The sequence below is a fragment of the Aquarana catesbeiana genome, linkage group LG02 (assembly GCF_042186555.1).
Source record: "Aquarana catesbeiana isolate 2022-GZ linkage group LG02, ASM4218655v1, whole genome shotgun sequence".
Classification (NCBI taxonomy): domain Eukaryota; kingdom Metazoa; phylum Chordata; class Amphibia; order Anura; family Ranidae; genus Aquarana; species Aquarana catesbeiana.
In genome coordinates, this window is record NC_133325.1 from 363,814,902 (window position 1) to 363,830,289 (window position 15,388).

General features: G+C 40.6%; 1 protein-coding gene across 1 annotated transcript in view; it reads left to right on the forward strand.

Moving 5' to 3' along the window:
• Positions 1-15,388, forward strand: part of LOC141128042 (uncharacterized) — a 728,240-nt gene that overhangs the window by 366,558 nt on the left and 346,294 nt on the right. Inside the window, 5 exon segments of the mRNA XM_073615085.1 lie at positions 123-294; positions 2,007-2,258; positions 9,427-9,669; positions 11,620-11,766; positions 13,274-13,458. Of these exon segments, the coding sequence (XP_073471186.1) occupies positions 123-294; positions 2,007-2,258; positions 9,427-9,669; positions 11,620-11,766; positions 13,274-13,458 (999 nt within the window).

Here is a 15,388-nt window from a genome sequence, read left to right on the forward strand (position 1 = left end):
GCAATACAATAATTTGCAGATTATAATCTCTAATAGGGTTCGGTGCAGAACAACACACTAATACACAAATGTACATTTTTCTTGTTATTAAAAAGATAAATGTTTGAATGTTTAATCTACAGGAATATCTGCCTGTCTTTGGATGGAAATACCACAACTGAAAAGCTTCTGAGGCTTTGGAGACATGAAAGTAATTGGGTTTATGGGCACAGAATGTCCAGTGCAGTGGATTATAACCGATATGTACAAGAATTGACTACAGCAGCCCAGAAAGAGTTAGTGAATGAAGAAGAGGTAAAGGGATATATATCATAATGTTATCACTGATGCTTTTAAAATTGTGTGGTATGTTAAAATTACAGGGGCAAATAAATAATTTTTTTAAGGATAGCATTCAGCACCTGATTGTTTATTTCTTTAATCAGATGCTGAAATTGGAATAGTAAAAACATTTTATAGAAATTTTACAATATGCTATACAATCTGATTAGTACCACATTTCAATCCATCTAAGACCAGCTCAAAATAAATACATCTTTAACACTGACTAGAAGATTTAGGCATATCAGGGAAATTGTGATTGAGGGGTGTATGTAATGGTCAAATCATAAGTCATCTTTGTGGAGGACATAAGGCTCTATGGTTGGTCAATTGCTAACATCGATCTGACCTTGTAAGAAAATATTATAGTCCACTGACGTTCATATAAACAGTTACTATGGTCTTTGTTCATGAAAAAATTACATCAATATGCTAGTTGCTGGTTTCATAAGCAACCCATTGATTATTCATTGTGCTAGAATTGCTGTATCTCACTTTGACTAAGAGCACATTCATTCTTTGTTAAACTATATATATATATAAAGAAAATTGCAGATCTAAGTGTCTTCCCAGTATTTACATTTTGTACATTGAGTTTTTCATTGTTTAATAATGTGTTTCATAGGGAAACTATAATAATGTTTATATATATATATATATATATATTTGTTTTTATAAGTTTAGCTAAAAAGAAAGAAGAAAGCAGAGTAAACTGCCTAAACTGGTTCCTCCATTTTTATGTAATATCTCCTTTAAAGTGGATATAAACCCTCACATATACCCAGTGAAGTGAACAGCCCCAGATGATACACAGGGATGAAACACATCTCCCTATATAAGTTTTACATGTATATCTGCTGTATTCATCTGTATATATCCTTTATAAAGTGCTCTTCATGTTACAGTTTTTCTCTTCCTGGTTACCACTGGGAGTGGATTATTGGCATACAGCCAAGACAGCTGATTGGAGGAAAGGCACACACCCTCTCTCCTCATAGGCAAAGGAAGAAGGGAATGTGCAGAGACCTGCTCTTAGGCTCGGTTCACACGGGGGCGACTTGTCAGGCGACCTAGCCGCCTGACAAGTCGCCTCCCGGTCTGTACAATGGAACCGTTCTAATCGGAGCGACGCAAGTCGCTCCGACTTAGAAGAAAGGTTCCTGTACTACTTTGGGGGCGACTTGCATAGACTTCTATACAGAAGTCGTCTTGCAAGTCACCCCGGCAGTCGTGTGCAGGTCGCCTCGGTGAGGCGACCTGCAAGTCGTGCCGCGTCTAGTGTGAACCGGCACTTAGATGGCAAGCTGTCTCCTAATCTATTTATAACAACCTCCCCTGACACAAACTCGGTCTCAGAGAACGTGTGAGAAGTTATCAGGCTGATAACAGAGCTATGGAGCAAGAGACAGCTACGGGACATAGTGCTTTAGAGAGATAACAAAACACTGCAGGTGTATGTGCCTGGCTCAAATTTCATGAATCGGGTTTACATCCACTTTAAGCAGAGAGATGAAATCTAAGCTGAGTCAACTACAGGGAGCCCCCTAGCTTTTAATCAACAATTCCCTGTACAATGAAAAATATGGTATTGCTTTAAGGTAAACACTGTGATCATATTATTAACATATGTTTTCTAGAAATACAAAATATGATTTTGAAGAGCTTATTTTTGCTTTATTTTACAGGTCCAGATCATTGTGGGTTCTCAGCAGCCCCTATTTAGTAACATTGTTGAGGATGATGGTGGGTTAATCTCTACTGTAGCCAGACAACAGGATGTGAATTTGTTTAGGAGAAGTGAGAAGGCCAGCAGCAGCACTCATATTCTAGATGGGTACCAGGAAACGTTTGATTCAGTCCATGTGAAGCAGTTGCTTACAGAGGCACTGAAAGAATACAACAAAGTGAATCCCAGAATGAGCATCACATTTTATCAGGTCGGTTGCTGTGACTTGTTACCTGTCATTCATTTTCTGCCTCATATATTATTGAAGGATTGTTGTGTGCTTGCTGAAAAGAATAGCTAACTCAGACAAGAGACATATTGATCTACCTCCTTCACAGAAATCCTTTGTTGAATGAATTAACTTGTTGAAATGTAGTTTCCTCTAAAGACAGATGTTATTCTCTATGGTTCTATTTATCTAAGGCTCAATTAGGTGGAACAGCAACATTTTATTATGCATAGGTATGCTTGTTATAAGCCTTAAGTTTTTCGGGAATAAGGCTAGGTTTAGATTTGTACCCTAGCCTAGTGGCTTTAGTGGTTCTATTATATCAAGCCTGTCTCTGTGTCCTTCCATTCTCGGTAGTAAAATCCTTAGACAATGTAACATGAACCCTGTACTAATAAATATGATGAGTTAGCAATGGTTGTTGCTAGTTGATAACATGTGAATGAGCAATGAAAACATTCCCAGTAAAGTTAATGCTTCTGTAAATTATATTTGTGTAGGCAAAAATTGTATGAAATGTCCCTTTTTCAGGTAGAGGTAAACACTTAATGTTGCTTAGAAATGTAATAATTTGCATGGAAAGGCTCATACAAAGTATAATTTTTGACTCTTTATAAATTAAGCAGTGACTTATTGATGCTTAAAGTGAAAGCATAAAAATGAAAAATTAATTTCAATATAGCGCCTGGGGGTCCCCTTAGTCTACCTGTAAATTGGCACATCTGTACTGTGTATATAAGATGCTGCAGACATAATTGCATTTATAAAGCCAAAAAAAAGACATTTTCCCTGCAAGCGTTCTTTCTTTTGTAAGCAATGGCTTGCGGAGTCAGTCTGTATGATGAGGCTACAATGTATAGCACTGGGAACAAGAATAGAGATTTTTTTGTATAAATTCTGGTGTCTCTTCCACAGATTTTGGATAGAAGTAACAGGTGCGTAAAAATGGGTCTTTGGGTGTCAGGGGTGCCTTCACACCGTAACCTTATAGAGGTACTCTTGATGAAAGCAAAATTTGGCCTTGCTGTCAAAAATGAAAAGGATATGCACCTGTCAAACAGGTGCGGAAAAATTGGTCTTTCTTTGGGTGTTAATTGTGTCCATGAAACCTACACCAAAAACATTTTTCCAGATGAAATCAACACCCACAATGCTAGGCAGCCTAGAAGTCCCATCCCAAAAACACTTAATCAGCAACATCAGCAACAGGGGCTTCATAGCTGCTGGTAATCCCAGGACTGATTCATCTTAATAAATGTCAGGTGGTCCATTGAGTCTGTGGAGAGACGCGTTCTATTATCAGTAACAAAACCTCAAGCAGCACTGAATGCCCGTTCAGAAAGCATGCTGGATGCAGGGCAGCCCAGCAGCTCAATTGCATACTGGGCAAGTTCTGGCCAGTGGTCTATTCTCATGACCCAGTAAGCCAGTGGATTGTCGACTGGAAAGCTCTCCATCTCTGTTTTCGCCCCTAGATAATCGTCCACTGTGTGATGCAGATGCTGCCGGTGGGATGTGGAAGCTGACGAGGACTAAAAAAATTGTGAAATGCATCACTTAGGCAGACGTCTTCTCCACCGCTCCTCTCTTGACAAACAGAAGCCTCAAAGCGATGTTTTCCATGATACTGCAACCTACCAGAATTGGGAAAAGCGTTCGATAGACTTTTCTTTAAGGTGTCCTCAAGAGATTTCTTCTGCACTCTCTGTGGGGATGGGATGAGTTCTGAGACTTTCCTCTTATAACGGTGGTCAAGGAGGGTTGCCAACCAATAGTGATCCTTCTTCTTTACGGCACGTATTCTTGGGTCCTTTTGCAGGCTTTGAAGCATGAGGGAGCCCATACACCGCAAATTTGTGCAGGCATGAGAAGCAGACTCCTCGGGGTCACTGAGGATTATAGTATCTGGAACTGCCTCCTCCCAGCCACATACTACTCCCAAGGGTTCTGTGGATGGAAAACCATCTCTTACTGTTTGACTTATGTCTTCCTCTGCTTCAATGTAGCCAAAACGGCCAGAATCTTCCTCCTCCTCCTCCCATTCTTCTTGTGTGTACTTTGGCATAGGAACAATGGTGTCTGCATGAAGTGGGCCTTGAAAGGAAAGGAAGTCCTCCTCTTCCTCCCGCTGCTCTGCCTCAAGTGCCCTGTCCATAATGCCACGCAGAGTATGCTCCAGCAGGAGGACAACAGGGATCGTGTCACGGTTTACCATCCTGCATGCATTATCACGGCTCACCATCCTTGTGGCCTCCTCAAATGGTGACAGTACAGTACATGCATTCTTTATGAGCAGCCATTTTTGGAAAAAAAGCTGAGCAGGCCTGAGCCTGTCATTGTGCCATACTCACAAATGTACTTGTTAATGTTCCTCTGCTGCATGTCCAGCCGCTGTAGCATTGCCAAAGTCGAGTTCCATCTGGTGGACATGTCACAAATCAGGTAATTTTTTGGCAGGTGGAATTCCTGCTGAATTTCATCCAACCAGGCACTGGCTGTGTATGACTGCCTGAAATGGCTACAGGCTCTTCTGGCCTGCTTTAGCAGATCTTCCAACCCTGGGTACGTATTTAGGAAACGCTTCACCACCAAATTGAGGACATGTGCCAGGCATGGCACATGTGTCAACTTTCCCTGTCTAAGGACGGACAGGAGGTTTGTGCCATTATCACACACCACCATTCCTGGCTCCAGCTGGCATGGCGTGAACCACCTCTGGGCCTGTCCCTGCAGAGCTGCAAGAATCTCTGCTCCAGTGTGGTTCCTGTCCACTAAACACACCAGCTGAAGCACTGATTGGCACCTTTTAGACTGACTTATTGAATAGCCCCTTGAATGCTTAGGGGGTACTTGGGGTTCATAGGACACTTCAGGAGAAGAGGGCATGAAGGCAGAGGAGGAGGAGGAGGAGGAGGGGGTTGAGCTGACAAATCTGGCATCATCACCACTAGCTGTATGGAGATGTGGGGGCACAACAAGCTGCAACACTGATCCCTGTCCTGCCTCCTTCCAAGTTGCAAGCAGAGTTACCCAGTGTGCTGTGAATGAAATATGTCATCCCTGACCATGCTTGCTGGACCATGTGTCAGTAGTTACATGGACTTTGTGGCTGACTGCCTTGCCCAACAATGCCACAACATTGCCTTCCACGTTATGGTACAGAGGTGGAATGGCCTTAGGTGAAAAGAAATAGCGACTGGGAACCTGCCATTGTGGTACAGCGCATTCTGCAAATTCACAGAGGGGGCAGAATCCACCAGATGGAAAGGCAGAAATTGTAGAGCAAGCAGCTTTGACAAGCTTGCATTTAGATGCTGGGCATGTTGGTGGCAGTGACTGTATTTTTTTTTTTCGCTGCAGCAGATGGTCAGAGAAATTTGCCAGCTATAGTCTACAGATGGTGGTGTGCTGCTGGCAGATGTGCTGCAAGGACCTGGGACACCCTGCGCTATACCATCATCCCTGTCAGTGGAGGCTGCTGAGAGGTCATGAGGTATAGCGGGGACAGACTGAGGTGAGTAAGGAGGAGGAACAGGCTTGCGCCCCTTTTGTGTGGTTTTCAGGTGCTCTGGTGGTGGGAGGTTAAATGCCTCGTCAAGCATGTGGTACCCAAATTTCTGGTGTTTTTGCCACGCTTGATGTGCTTGAGACAAAGTTTGCAAATTGCAACAGTGCGATCAGCTGCACATGTGTTAAAAAAGGCCCAGACAGCTGAGCTGTGAGAAGTGGGCCGGGAGATAATAGCTCCACAATGTGATGGAATAGTCACATAGTTACATAGTTAGTCAGGCTGAAAAAAAAAAGACACAAGTCCATCTAGTTCAACCATAAAAAAATAAATAAATAAAATAAAAAGTATCATACAATCCCATATACCCAATCCTATACCCACAGTTGATCCAGAGGAAGGCAAAAAAAACCCAGAAAAGCATGATCCAATTTGCTACAGCAGGGGAAAAAATTCCTTCCTGATCCCAGAGAGGCAATCGGATTTTCCCTGGATCAACTTTACCTATAAATGTTAGTATAGAATAGGGTGGCTGCTCTCTACTCTTCCTTGATGGCTGCCTCGTTGGGGTTGTGCCTCACCCTCACTTTCCTCTGCTCTGGCACCCAAGTCATGTCAGTGACCTATCATCTCCTCCATCCTCATTACCACTGGAGACAACTTGGCAATACCCTGTGGCTGGAGGAACATGACTGCCAATTTTGTGTACCAGTGTTCTCCCCTCTCTGTAGGCTCACGTTCCTGCCTTCCTCAACCTCAGAACCAACATCTGAATCAAGTAATGGCTGTGCATCATCAAGGATCAAGTGGCTGCTGCTGTGTTCAAATAACTCACCTGATGCAGGGGCTATGGCAGAAATAGATGTGGACAATGAGGCAGGTTTAGCCGCTATGGCAGCTGCAGTGGACTGTGCACCAGTCTCTGCTTGGGTGACAGAGGATGAGGAGGATAAGGATAATTTAGAAAGTCAGTCCACCACCTCCTTTGTATGCTGTGGCTGGATAGCATGGGCAACATCACTAAACGGAGGAAATGATGCCCTGCTTGAGGACTGACCACTTCCACCTATGCCTGTAGACACATACGCTGCTGCCCCCCCCCCCACGGTGCCATGGGAACGTCTGCCTCTCCTTGTTGTCCTCCCAGACATGATGGAGGGGGGTGCTTATTAACACAATGTAATATAGATGTGGAAATGTGTACGTGGATGCACTTTAATCAATGGAAAGTGGTGTTTGATGCACTTTAATTTGAGTACTCACTTCTACACAGACACACTCCACTCATACACTATATTAGAAAAAAAGAAAGAAATGGCTGCACATCCAGAACTTCTGATTGCCTTTTATTTTGCTTCACAAAGATAACACCAAAGACACCAAACTGTGGTCAAGTAGACGCGTTTCAGACATACATCTTGTGCTTAATCATGGTAATGATTAAGCACAAGATGTATGTGTGAAACACGTCTACGTGACCTGACCACAGTTTGGTGTCTTTGGTGTTATCTTTGTGAAGCAAAATAAAAGGCAATCGGAAGTTTTGGATGTGCAGCCATTTCTTTCTTCTTTCCAAGTTTCCCACGGAGGCGGGCCGGGGCTAGCACTCTTCAAGATACTCCAATCTTGCAGTAAAACTTGCAGTAATGCACTGAACTGTACGGTGTTAAATGGAAGCTAACGCACTGAAATATATGGCGTTAAACTTGCAGTAACGCACTGAACTGTACACGTTAAACTTGCAGTAATGCACTGAAATATATGGCGTTAAACTTGCAGTAACGCACTGAACTATACTGCATTAAACGGAAGATAACGCACTGAAATATACGGCGTTAAACTTGCAGTAATGCACTGAACTGTACTACATTAGATGGAACATAACGCGCTCAAATATATACAGCATTAAACTTTCAGTATTGCACTGAACTGTACGGCGTTAAACTTGCAGTAACGCACTGAAATATACTGTGTTACGCATGCAGTAACGAACAGAAATGTACTGTGTTAAACATCACTTGACACACTCAAATATATACGGTGTTAAACTTGCAGTAACGCAATGAAATATACTGTGTTAAACAGTCACTACACTCACACTGACTGAACTATCCCTCCATTCACACTAATGTAAAGATAAATGGTGGTCGCACTCCAGTCACACTGACTGAACTATCCCTACATTCACGCTAATGGAAAGATGAATGGTCACACTACACTCACACTGTACTATCACTAGATTCACACTAAACTAATATTCTACACTGACAATAGAATCAGAATAGCACACTATATCACACTGTCTAATAGCACTGAACAGAGACCTATTCTATCTCTCTCCATGCCGATATCACACTGAAAATGGTTGCTATTGAAAGAATACTTTTATAGTGTGGGGCGGGACTAACAGCAATGAGCCATGATTGGATAGAGTCATCATGACAGCGTCCAATCTTGACTCTCTGCCCTGATTGGGCAAAGCTTTCATTGCTTCAGCCAATCAAGGCTTTTAATGCACTGTGCAGTGGCACAGTCCATTGTGGTCGTTTGGCGGGCCGAAGAAATGGTTAAACGCCCTGATAATTCGGTTGTTCGGCGAATGTGAGAACAGCCAATGTTTGGCCCAGACTCATACTCGGGCCAAAACGTTCGCCCATCCCTATTTAGCACACAGTACATTCAGTGCTGTTACATTTGGCACTTCTTTAAACTTAGCACATCACAGCATATATCCCTATACAGTGAGCACCCCATCATGCACATAGCACACTGCATCATACATTGTAAATACATTCAGCAGAGCACGCCATGAACCACAAATATAATCAGCACACCAGATCATGCACCCTAAATACATTCAGCACATCATGAAGTCCAAATACACTCAGCATGCTCCATCGTACCTCTCAAATGAAAAAATCCCCCATTATGCACCAAAATACACCTGCCACATTGTACATGCATTCCAGTGCACGCAGCAAATCCCACTGTACACACCAGTATGCTTATCAGATCCCAACATGCACTCCAGTACATTCAGAACACCCTAACATAGCACCCATGTGTGCTCATCATATACACTTCAATACACTCAGCACAACCCACCATATACCCCAAATACACTTAGCACACTCAATCATAAATCTCAACCCATGTACACCCACCATACAATGAAATAAATTCAGCATATCCCTTCATATTTCTCCACACAATACACCCACCCTGCACCCACATACACACATCATACCCCTCTATACACCACAATACTTCCATCACATTCCCCTGTGCACCTTAAATTCATTTATTACATATACCCCAATACATTCATCACACCCCACCATGTAAACCATATACACTCAGCACACACAGTCATCATTTTCCTATGCAACTAACCCACTCAGCATACCCCTCAATGCCCCCCAATACGCTCAGTCACATAAAACCCAATATGCAGGTAAAATGTAGGCAGAAATTTGACACAGAAGACATATATGTCTTGGCAAAAATGAAAATCAAACTGTGTAGAAAGAAATAACTAATTTGGCAGATTCATGTGATATGATTACAACTGCTCATGCCACTAACAAGCACCTTATTGTTTTAGAAGTTTTAATGACACTGATTTGAGTAATTTTTCTTTAGTGTACCATTAATCTGCTGTGCCGCTTGTCCCACAATCTCTGGAGCCCTCATGGAAGTGCGCATACTTTGCTATGCGGTGAAGGCTGCCCACGATCAACCAGCACAGTAGCTCGACTTGCTGCGCACCTGTCTGGATTTAGTGTGGTCCAGCTTGGGTCACATAGGAAAATAGAAGAAGAAGAGCAGCGAGCCAGACATTTCAAATCCCAGCTTGTTGACTGCTATGTTAAAGCTGGACTGAAAGTAAGTTCCTTTGATTCTCTAAATTTCATACAAACAAAACACGATCACCAGCAATTTTCCACTACAGAAATTGTTTGCAGAACTGCATGAAAAATGGCAGTTACATCTTACTGTGTGTAATAAGCAGACTGTAGAAAAAGGCATGGTTTGTGCTTTAAATGTCATTTACAATATGTATACATAAAAATAGTATAGAAAATTGGGGAAAGATCCCTTATCTTAATCCAGTACATGTTTCTAAATAGAAACTGTATAACAACCACTTTACCCTAAATTCATAGAGGTACCAGGAGCATTTTTACAGCTTTTGTGGGCCTGCCCATTAGTTCAGAGTTACAGTAAACATGCCATAGAGTTCTTGCACAATAAAATGGGCTCCTTAGTGGGGAAAGATCCCAAGACATGTCTTTTTTGGCATCACTAAGCACCTCAGCTTAGGTCAATATACAACATACAAAACTTGACAACTTTTACATGGCCAAAAAAACGATAACCAGGACCTGCTTTATTCAAAACTAAACAAAAGTTATGATTTAAAGTAGCCATTAACCCCCTAATATATCACTTAAACCCTGGCCCAAAGCTTTACTATAACTTAACCCCATAAACTGCATTATCATTTCAAGTGCTGAGTTGCTACTTACCTTTTGTTTGTATCTGTGCCAAAACACAGTAGTCCCAAAATGAAAAGTGTCAATGCCAGAAAAAAAGTGCTTAAAACTCCTGATATTTCTGAGTGTCCACTAATGAGTCATGTTTTACAGAATTCTGGATTGCTAAATAGATTTGAATCCACCATATTCTAGAAAGTAACTTCTCGAAGGAAATCTTAAAAAAATACAATTTTAGCTACAAAATAACCTGGCTGTTTGTATGTGATGTAACATTAAATTGAAAAGAGATACTATTAGCAATAAGCATTTCTATGAGGTCTAACTATTTAGCCAAATACTGCTACAGCAATAAACCCAGTCAAACTTTTTGGAGTGGATAGGGATTGCATCACTTGTGGGTTACCAATGCTATCTGTGTCTCCCTTCTAGAAGTTGCCTTTCACAGAGTGTCCCTTTGATAGGAAGTGTTATGAGAACTATACAATGAAACCAGAGATAGCAACAAATACACTTTTTTATTTTTTTTTTCCTTTTCTAAAAACTTGTTGCAAAAAATGAAATCTTCAATGGACTCAACATGCCTCTTAGCGGAACACTGATTGGTCTCCTCCCCTTGTGAATCCCCTCCCCTACAGTTAGAATCACTCCCTAGGTAACACATTTAACCCCTTGATCGCCCCCTAGTTTTAACCCCTTCTCTGCCAGTGAAATTTCTACAGAAATCAGTGCATTTTTATAGCACTGATCGCTGTATAATTGTCAGTCGTCCCAAAAATGTGTCAAAAGTGTCCGCCGCAATGTTGCAGTCACGATAAAAATCGCAGACCGCCGCCATTACTAGTAAAAAAAAAATAAATAATAAAAATGACATAAATATATCCCCTATTTTGTAGACGCTATAACTTTTGCGCAAACCAATCAATATACGCTTATTGCAATTTTTTTTTACCAAAAATATGTAGAAGAAAATATATCGGCCTAAACTGAGGACATTTTTTTTTTAAATTTGGGATATTTATTATAGCAAAAAGTAAAAAAAACTGTTTTTTTCAAACTTGTCACTCTTCTTTTGTTTATAGCGTAAAAAAATGTCATTTGGGTACAGTGTTTCATGACCGCACAATTGTCATTCAAAATGCGACAGCGCTGAAAACTGAAAATTCACCTGTGCAGGAAGGGGGAAAAATGCCCTGTATTGAAGTGGTTTAAAATTTGTTATTTACATGTTTTCTGGTTATTGCTTCACAATGTGTTTGTAAAGCAAATGTGGCAGAAGGTTAGTTTTTTTTTCTTTTGCTTTTATTATTCTCTCTTACTGTAAGTCTCTTGTCTCTAGGGTCAAAGAACTATGCTCCTGCTCACCGAAGAGGACATTGATCCAACAGCACTAGTGTACATTGCTGAATTTGTTGTCTTTGGATCAGTATCTCATCTCTTCACACTGGAACAACAGGCAACCATAGCTCATGCCATGAGAAGTGAGGTATGTCTTAACTATATTATCATCAGGTACACATACATGCAGTACTACATTTATACAGGAAAATGCATTAAAATTAGAGGTGCTTTGATAAGGTGAATAAAAGGAAACATAGTAAAAATCTGTGTTTTGTGTGCTCACCATAAAGGACAAAGATATTAATAAACATTGCAAAATATGTAATGTCCAGCAAAGCTTTAAGACTACAGTGGTCAGGACTAGGTATTGTACAGCACAGCAGACAAAGTGCAGCAGGCTGGAGTATGTACTGTAGAGCACAACTTACAGGCTGCAGTTATCAGCGGTATGTAATGAACAACACAGCTTACAGAGCACAGAGTGATCAGGGCTATATTATACAGCACAGCTTATAGAGTGCAGTGAGCAGGAGTATATAATGAATAGCATAGTTTACAGAATACAGTCAGAGTACAGAGGGCCAGGGGAATGCAATGTATGGCACAGCTTACAAAGTGCCACAGTCAGAAATATGTTAGGGGTATACAGTACACTGTGAAAAATGGTCATTAATGTAGTGCTTCCCCTTATGTTGGTGGTCAGTGATGAGTGTTTCTTTAAACTAGTCATCAGTGTTGAGTGCCTTCTATTGTTAGTGGTCAGTGCTGAGTAGTCCCTTCCATTAGTGCTCAGTGACTAGTGGTTAGTGGGGAGTGCCCTCTTTTTTGTTGGTTGTTAGTGGGAGCTCACTAATAAGATATTGGTTTCCAGTGAAAACTTACCTGCTGCATTTACCTTCTGCCACTGCCTCTTGGCTCTGCAAACATTATTCCTGCATTGATCTAGGGCTGAAACCTTTCTTCTAAATAGTGTCTTAATATAATATAGGTTCCCTCCTCCCACAAAGCAGCTTTTACTTACTAACATAGCATAAAGCAGGGGATGGCACATCAGTGATGTCTGATGCTGCGACTGGACCTTGGATTAAAGTATTGAAGGCATTGATAATATACATTATTCACCTTGTGTAACTAGTTATAGTATCAGCATGTAGATGTGTGGGGGGAAAAGCTTAGATTCAGATTGTGAAATGTTAATTAGTACAATAGAATGTCTCATTCATCTTTAAACAGACTGCACTGCTGAGTAATGTGTTTTTTTTTTTTTAACCCTGGTACTAAGAGAGATGTCTCATCCCTGCTACTTCTATTTCCATATGAATTAAACTGAATATACAGTGACAATTACTTTTTATAGTTTGTCATATAAAGGCTGTGTGCATGTAGTGTGGTTGACTGCAATGGCTCCATGAGCAGCTTGGATGTGTCCTCAGGTCATACACTTACTGCCCCTATGACCACAGATGACTATGGATCTACAATTCTGTATAGACTTAACAAATGTAAAATCAATACGTACATTACTATTTGCAGTGAATATGATATTTTGTTCTCTCATAGAATACATAAAAGTTAGATATTATAAAATGGTGATCTTTTTATTGGTTTGTCTTCTAGTCCAAGTATGCTTGTGATTATGAAATGTTTTTCAGGTAACCAATGCTGGACTGACATACTCCAAGGAGAGTGCATGGAATCTGTTTTTGCAGGCAGTTCAGCAGAACATTCGCTGGTTTCTCATTCGTAGTGACATGGGATCTATATTCTACAAGTGGTGTCAACAATTCCCCTCCCTCTTTAATGCACTTAATGTTTATTATGTTCCTCAGTGGACAAGGTAAGTAATTTCTGGAAATTATCAGAGAAGAGTAAAAGAGTTATAGATGCTTCCACCAGGCAGGTGATTCTGCATTGGAGGCAGAAGGTCTTGTTCTAAATACAATTGGCCATATATTCATGTGACCTTTGTGATTAGATTATTCATGCTAAATAAAATTAGTATGATGACCACATACATGCACGCATGCTCTCATTCAGTCCCTCTCAATCAGCGTATCAGGTACTCCATAAAGAGTATCTATCACCTACCCAAAGCTATCACATAGGGGGCTTGTTAGCTCCCTTGTGAAAGCAATAAAGATAACTGAGAAGTGTTAAAAATGCAATGTGTACTGAAATAAATAAAAATAAGCCAAAAAATTCAAAAGCACCTTCATCGCTCCATACACACACATACAAATTAACATGTAGGGCAGGGGCGTATCTACTGCGACATAGGCGGCATTTTCCAGTGGGGCAGTGCCTGTACTGGGATGTTGCCTGCAGCTGCAGGCATCACGCCAGTATAGTTGTTTAGAGCCAGTCAGCTCTCTTGTAATAGCAATTCAAGCGGCTTACTAGCCATCATATGATGCCCTTCCAGCAAAGCAAGCCTGCGATGTAGCCATCTTTTTTGGCTATAGCACAGGTAGGAAGTTGTTAAATTGCATTTGTGTGCACTAAGATTCAATTTAGTGTATTTTTACTGAAAATATAGATTTAACAGTTTTGCAAATAGCGAAATATATATAATATATAATATTTGGGGATTTTAAATCATTTTCTAGCCAAGAATGCAGATTTTAACATGAGTGCGAAAAATTCAAAACAATGCTCCACGAGGAAGTGGTTAAGGAAATAATAGTTTAGTTGGATTTATATGAAATGTGAACTGCCTTTTACTTACTTTAACTTGTATTACAAGCTAATAATATAGAATGCACTGACCACTAGACCCACCTACTAACTACAGTACAAGCCACGGTATTGTCCAGATCAATGTCCGAAACCTGGTATGAATCTTAATGCTATCACTTGCAGCTTTTAAAAGTATCTAGGAATAATCAAAACTTTACACAACAAAACAAAATACAAGCACACTGCATAGCACAGATCAAGCAATTTCTTAAAAGTTGCAATAATAAAGTAACTATTGCACTTACAAACTCCAGGATGCACAGGTACAGTCAGTACTACAGTGTTAAACTGAAAGCCAAGAAAAAAGCGTGATACAACCCCTGATGCTTGTGGATTTCACCTAGTGATCCCACTGACCAACAGTGCAGTGCTGACTGTACCAGTGCTAGTCAGGTGGTGTAAGGAAAAAAAATGATTTTATTAACTAGCATAAAATCCCTATGATTTGTCTCCAAACAGTGTTTTGTCTTTTTCAGCCTCTGCCCACAACCTTAGCGTGCCAGTGCAATTATTACATCAGATTTTGTTAGTGTGGTACTAATGTTAGGCAGTCAACTAGCATAGGAATGGGGAGGTATAAGACAGTTGTACTAGATCACTGAGAAATATAAATCTAGCGCTGACTAAAGGCATACATGCTGATGTATCTGCCATATTTTGTATACATTTGTTTCTGTATCAGGTGAATATTCTTATTTTTCATAGGCAATTGTTGTTCTGCAGAAAGATATTGCATAAACGTATTCTAAACATACAACTAAGAAAGAAAGCGTCATACTGAAGTTCTTAAACAAGGGAAATTGTTGCTTATGGTCTCCTAAGATCTTTGTTTTTTCTCTAAACACAGAGAAACTGATTGTTCAGATTTAAGCTTTTATTTCATTGAATAGCCAGAGGGAAATAAGAAAAATATACACACAGCATTCTCAACAAGACCTCGCTTCCAAAACCCATCGACCAGACTAGATCCATAGGGAAAACAGACAGATTAAATTCACGGTAGAAGCTGCAGCTGTGTTGCCCTGGTTACC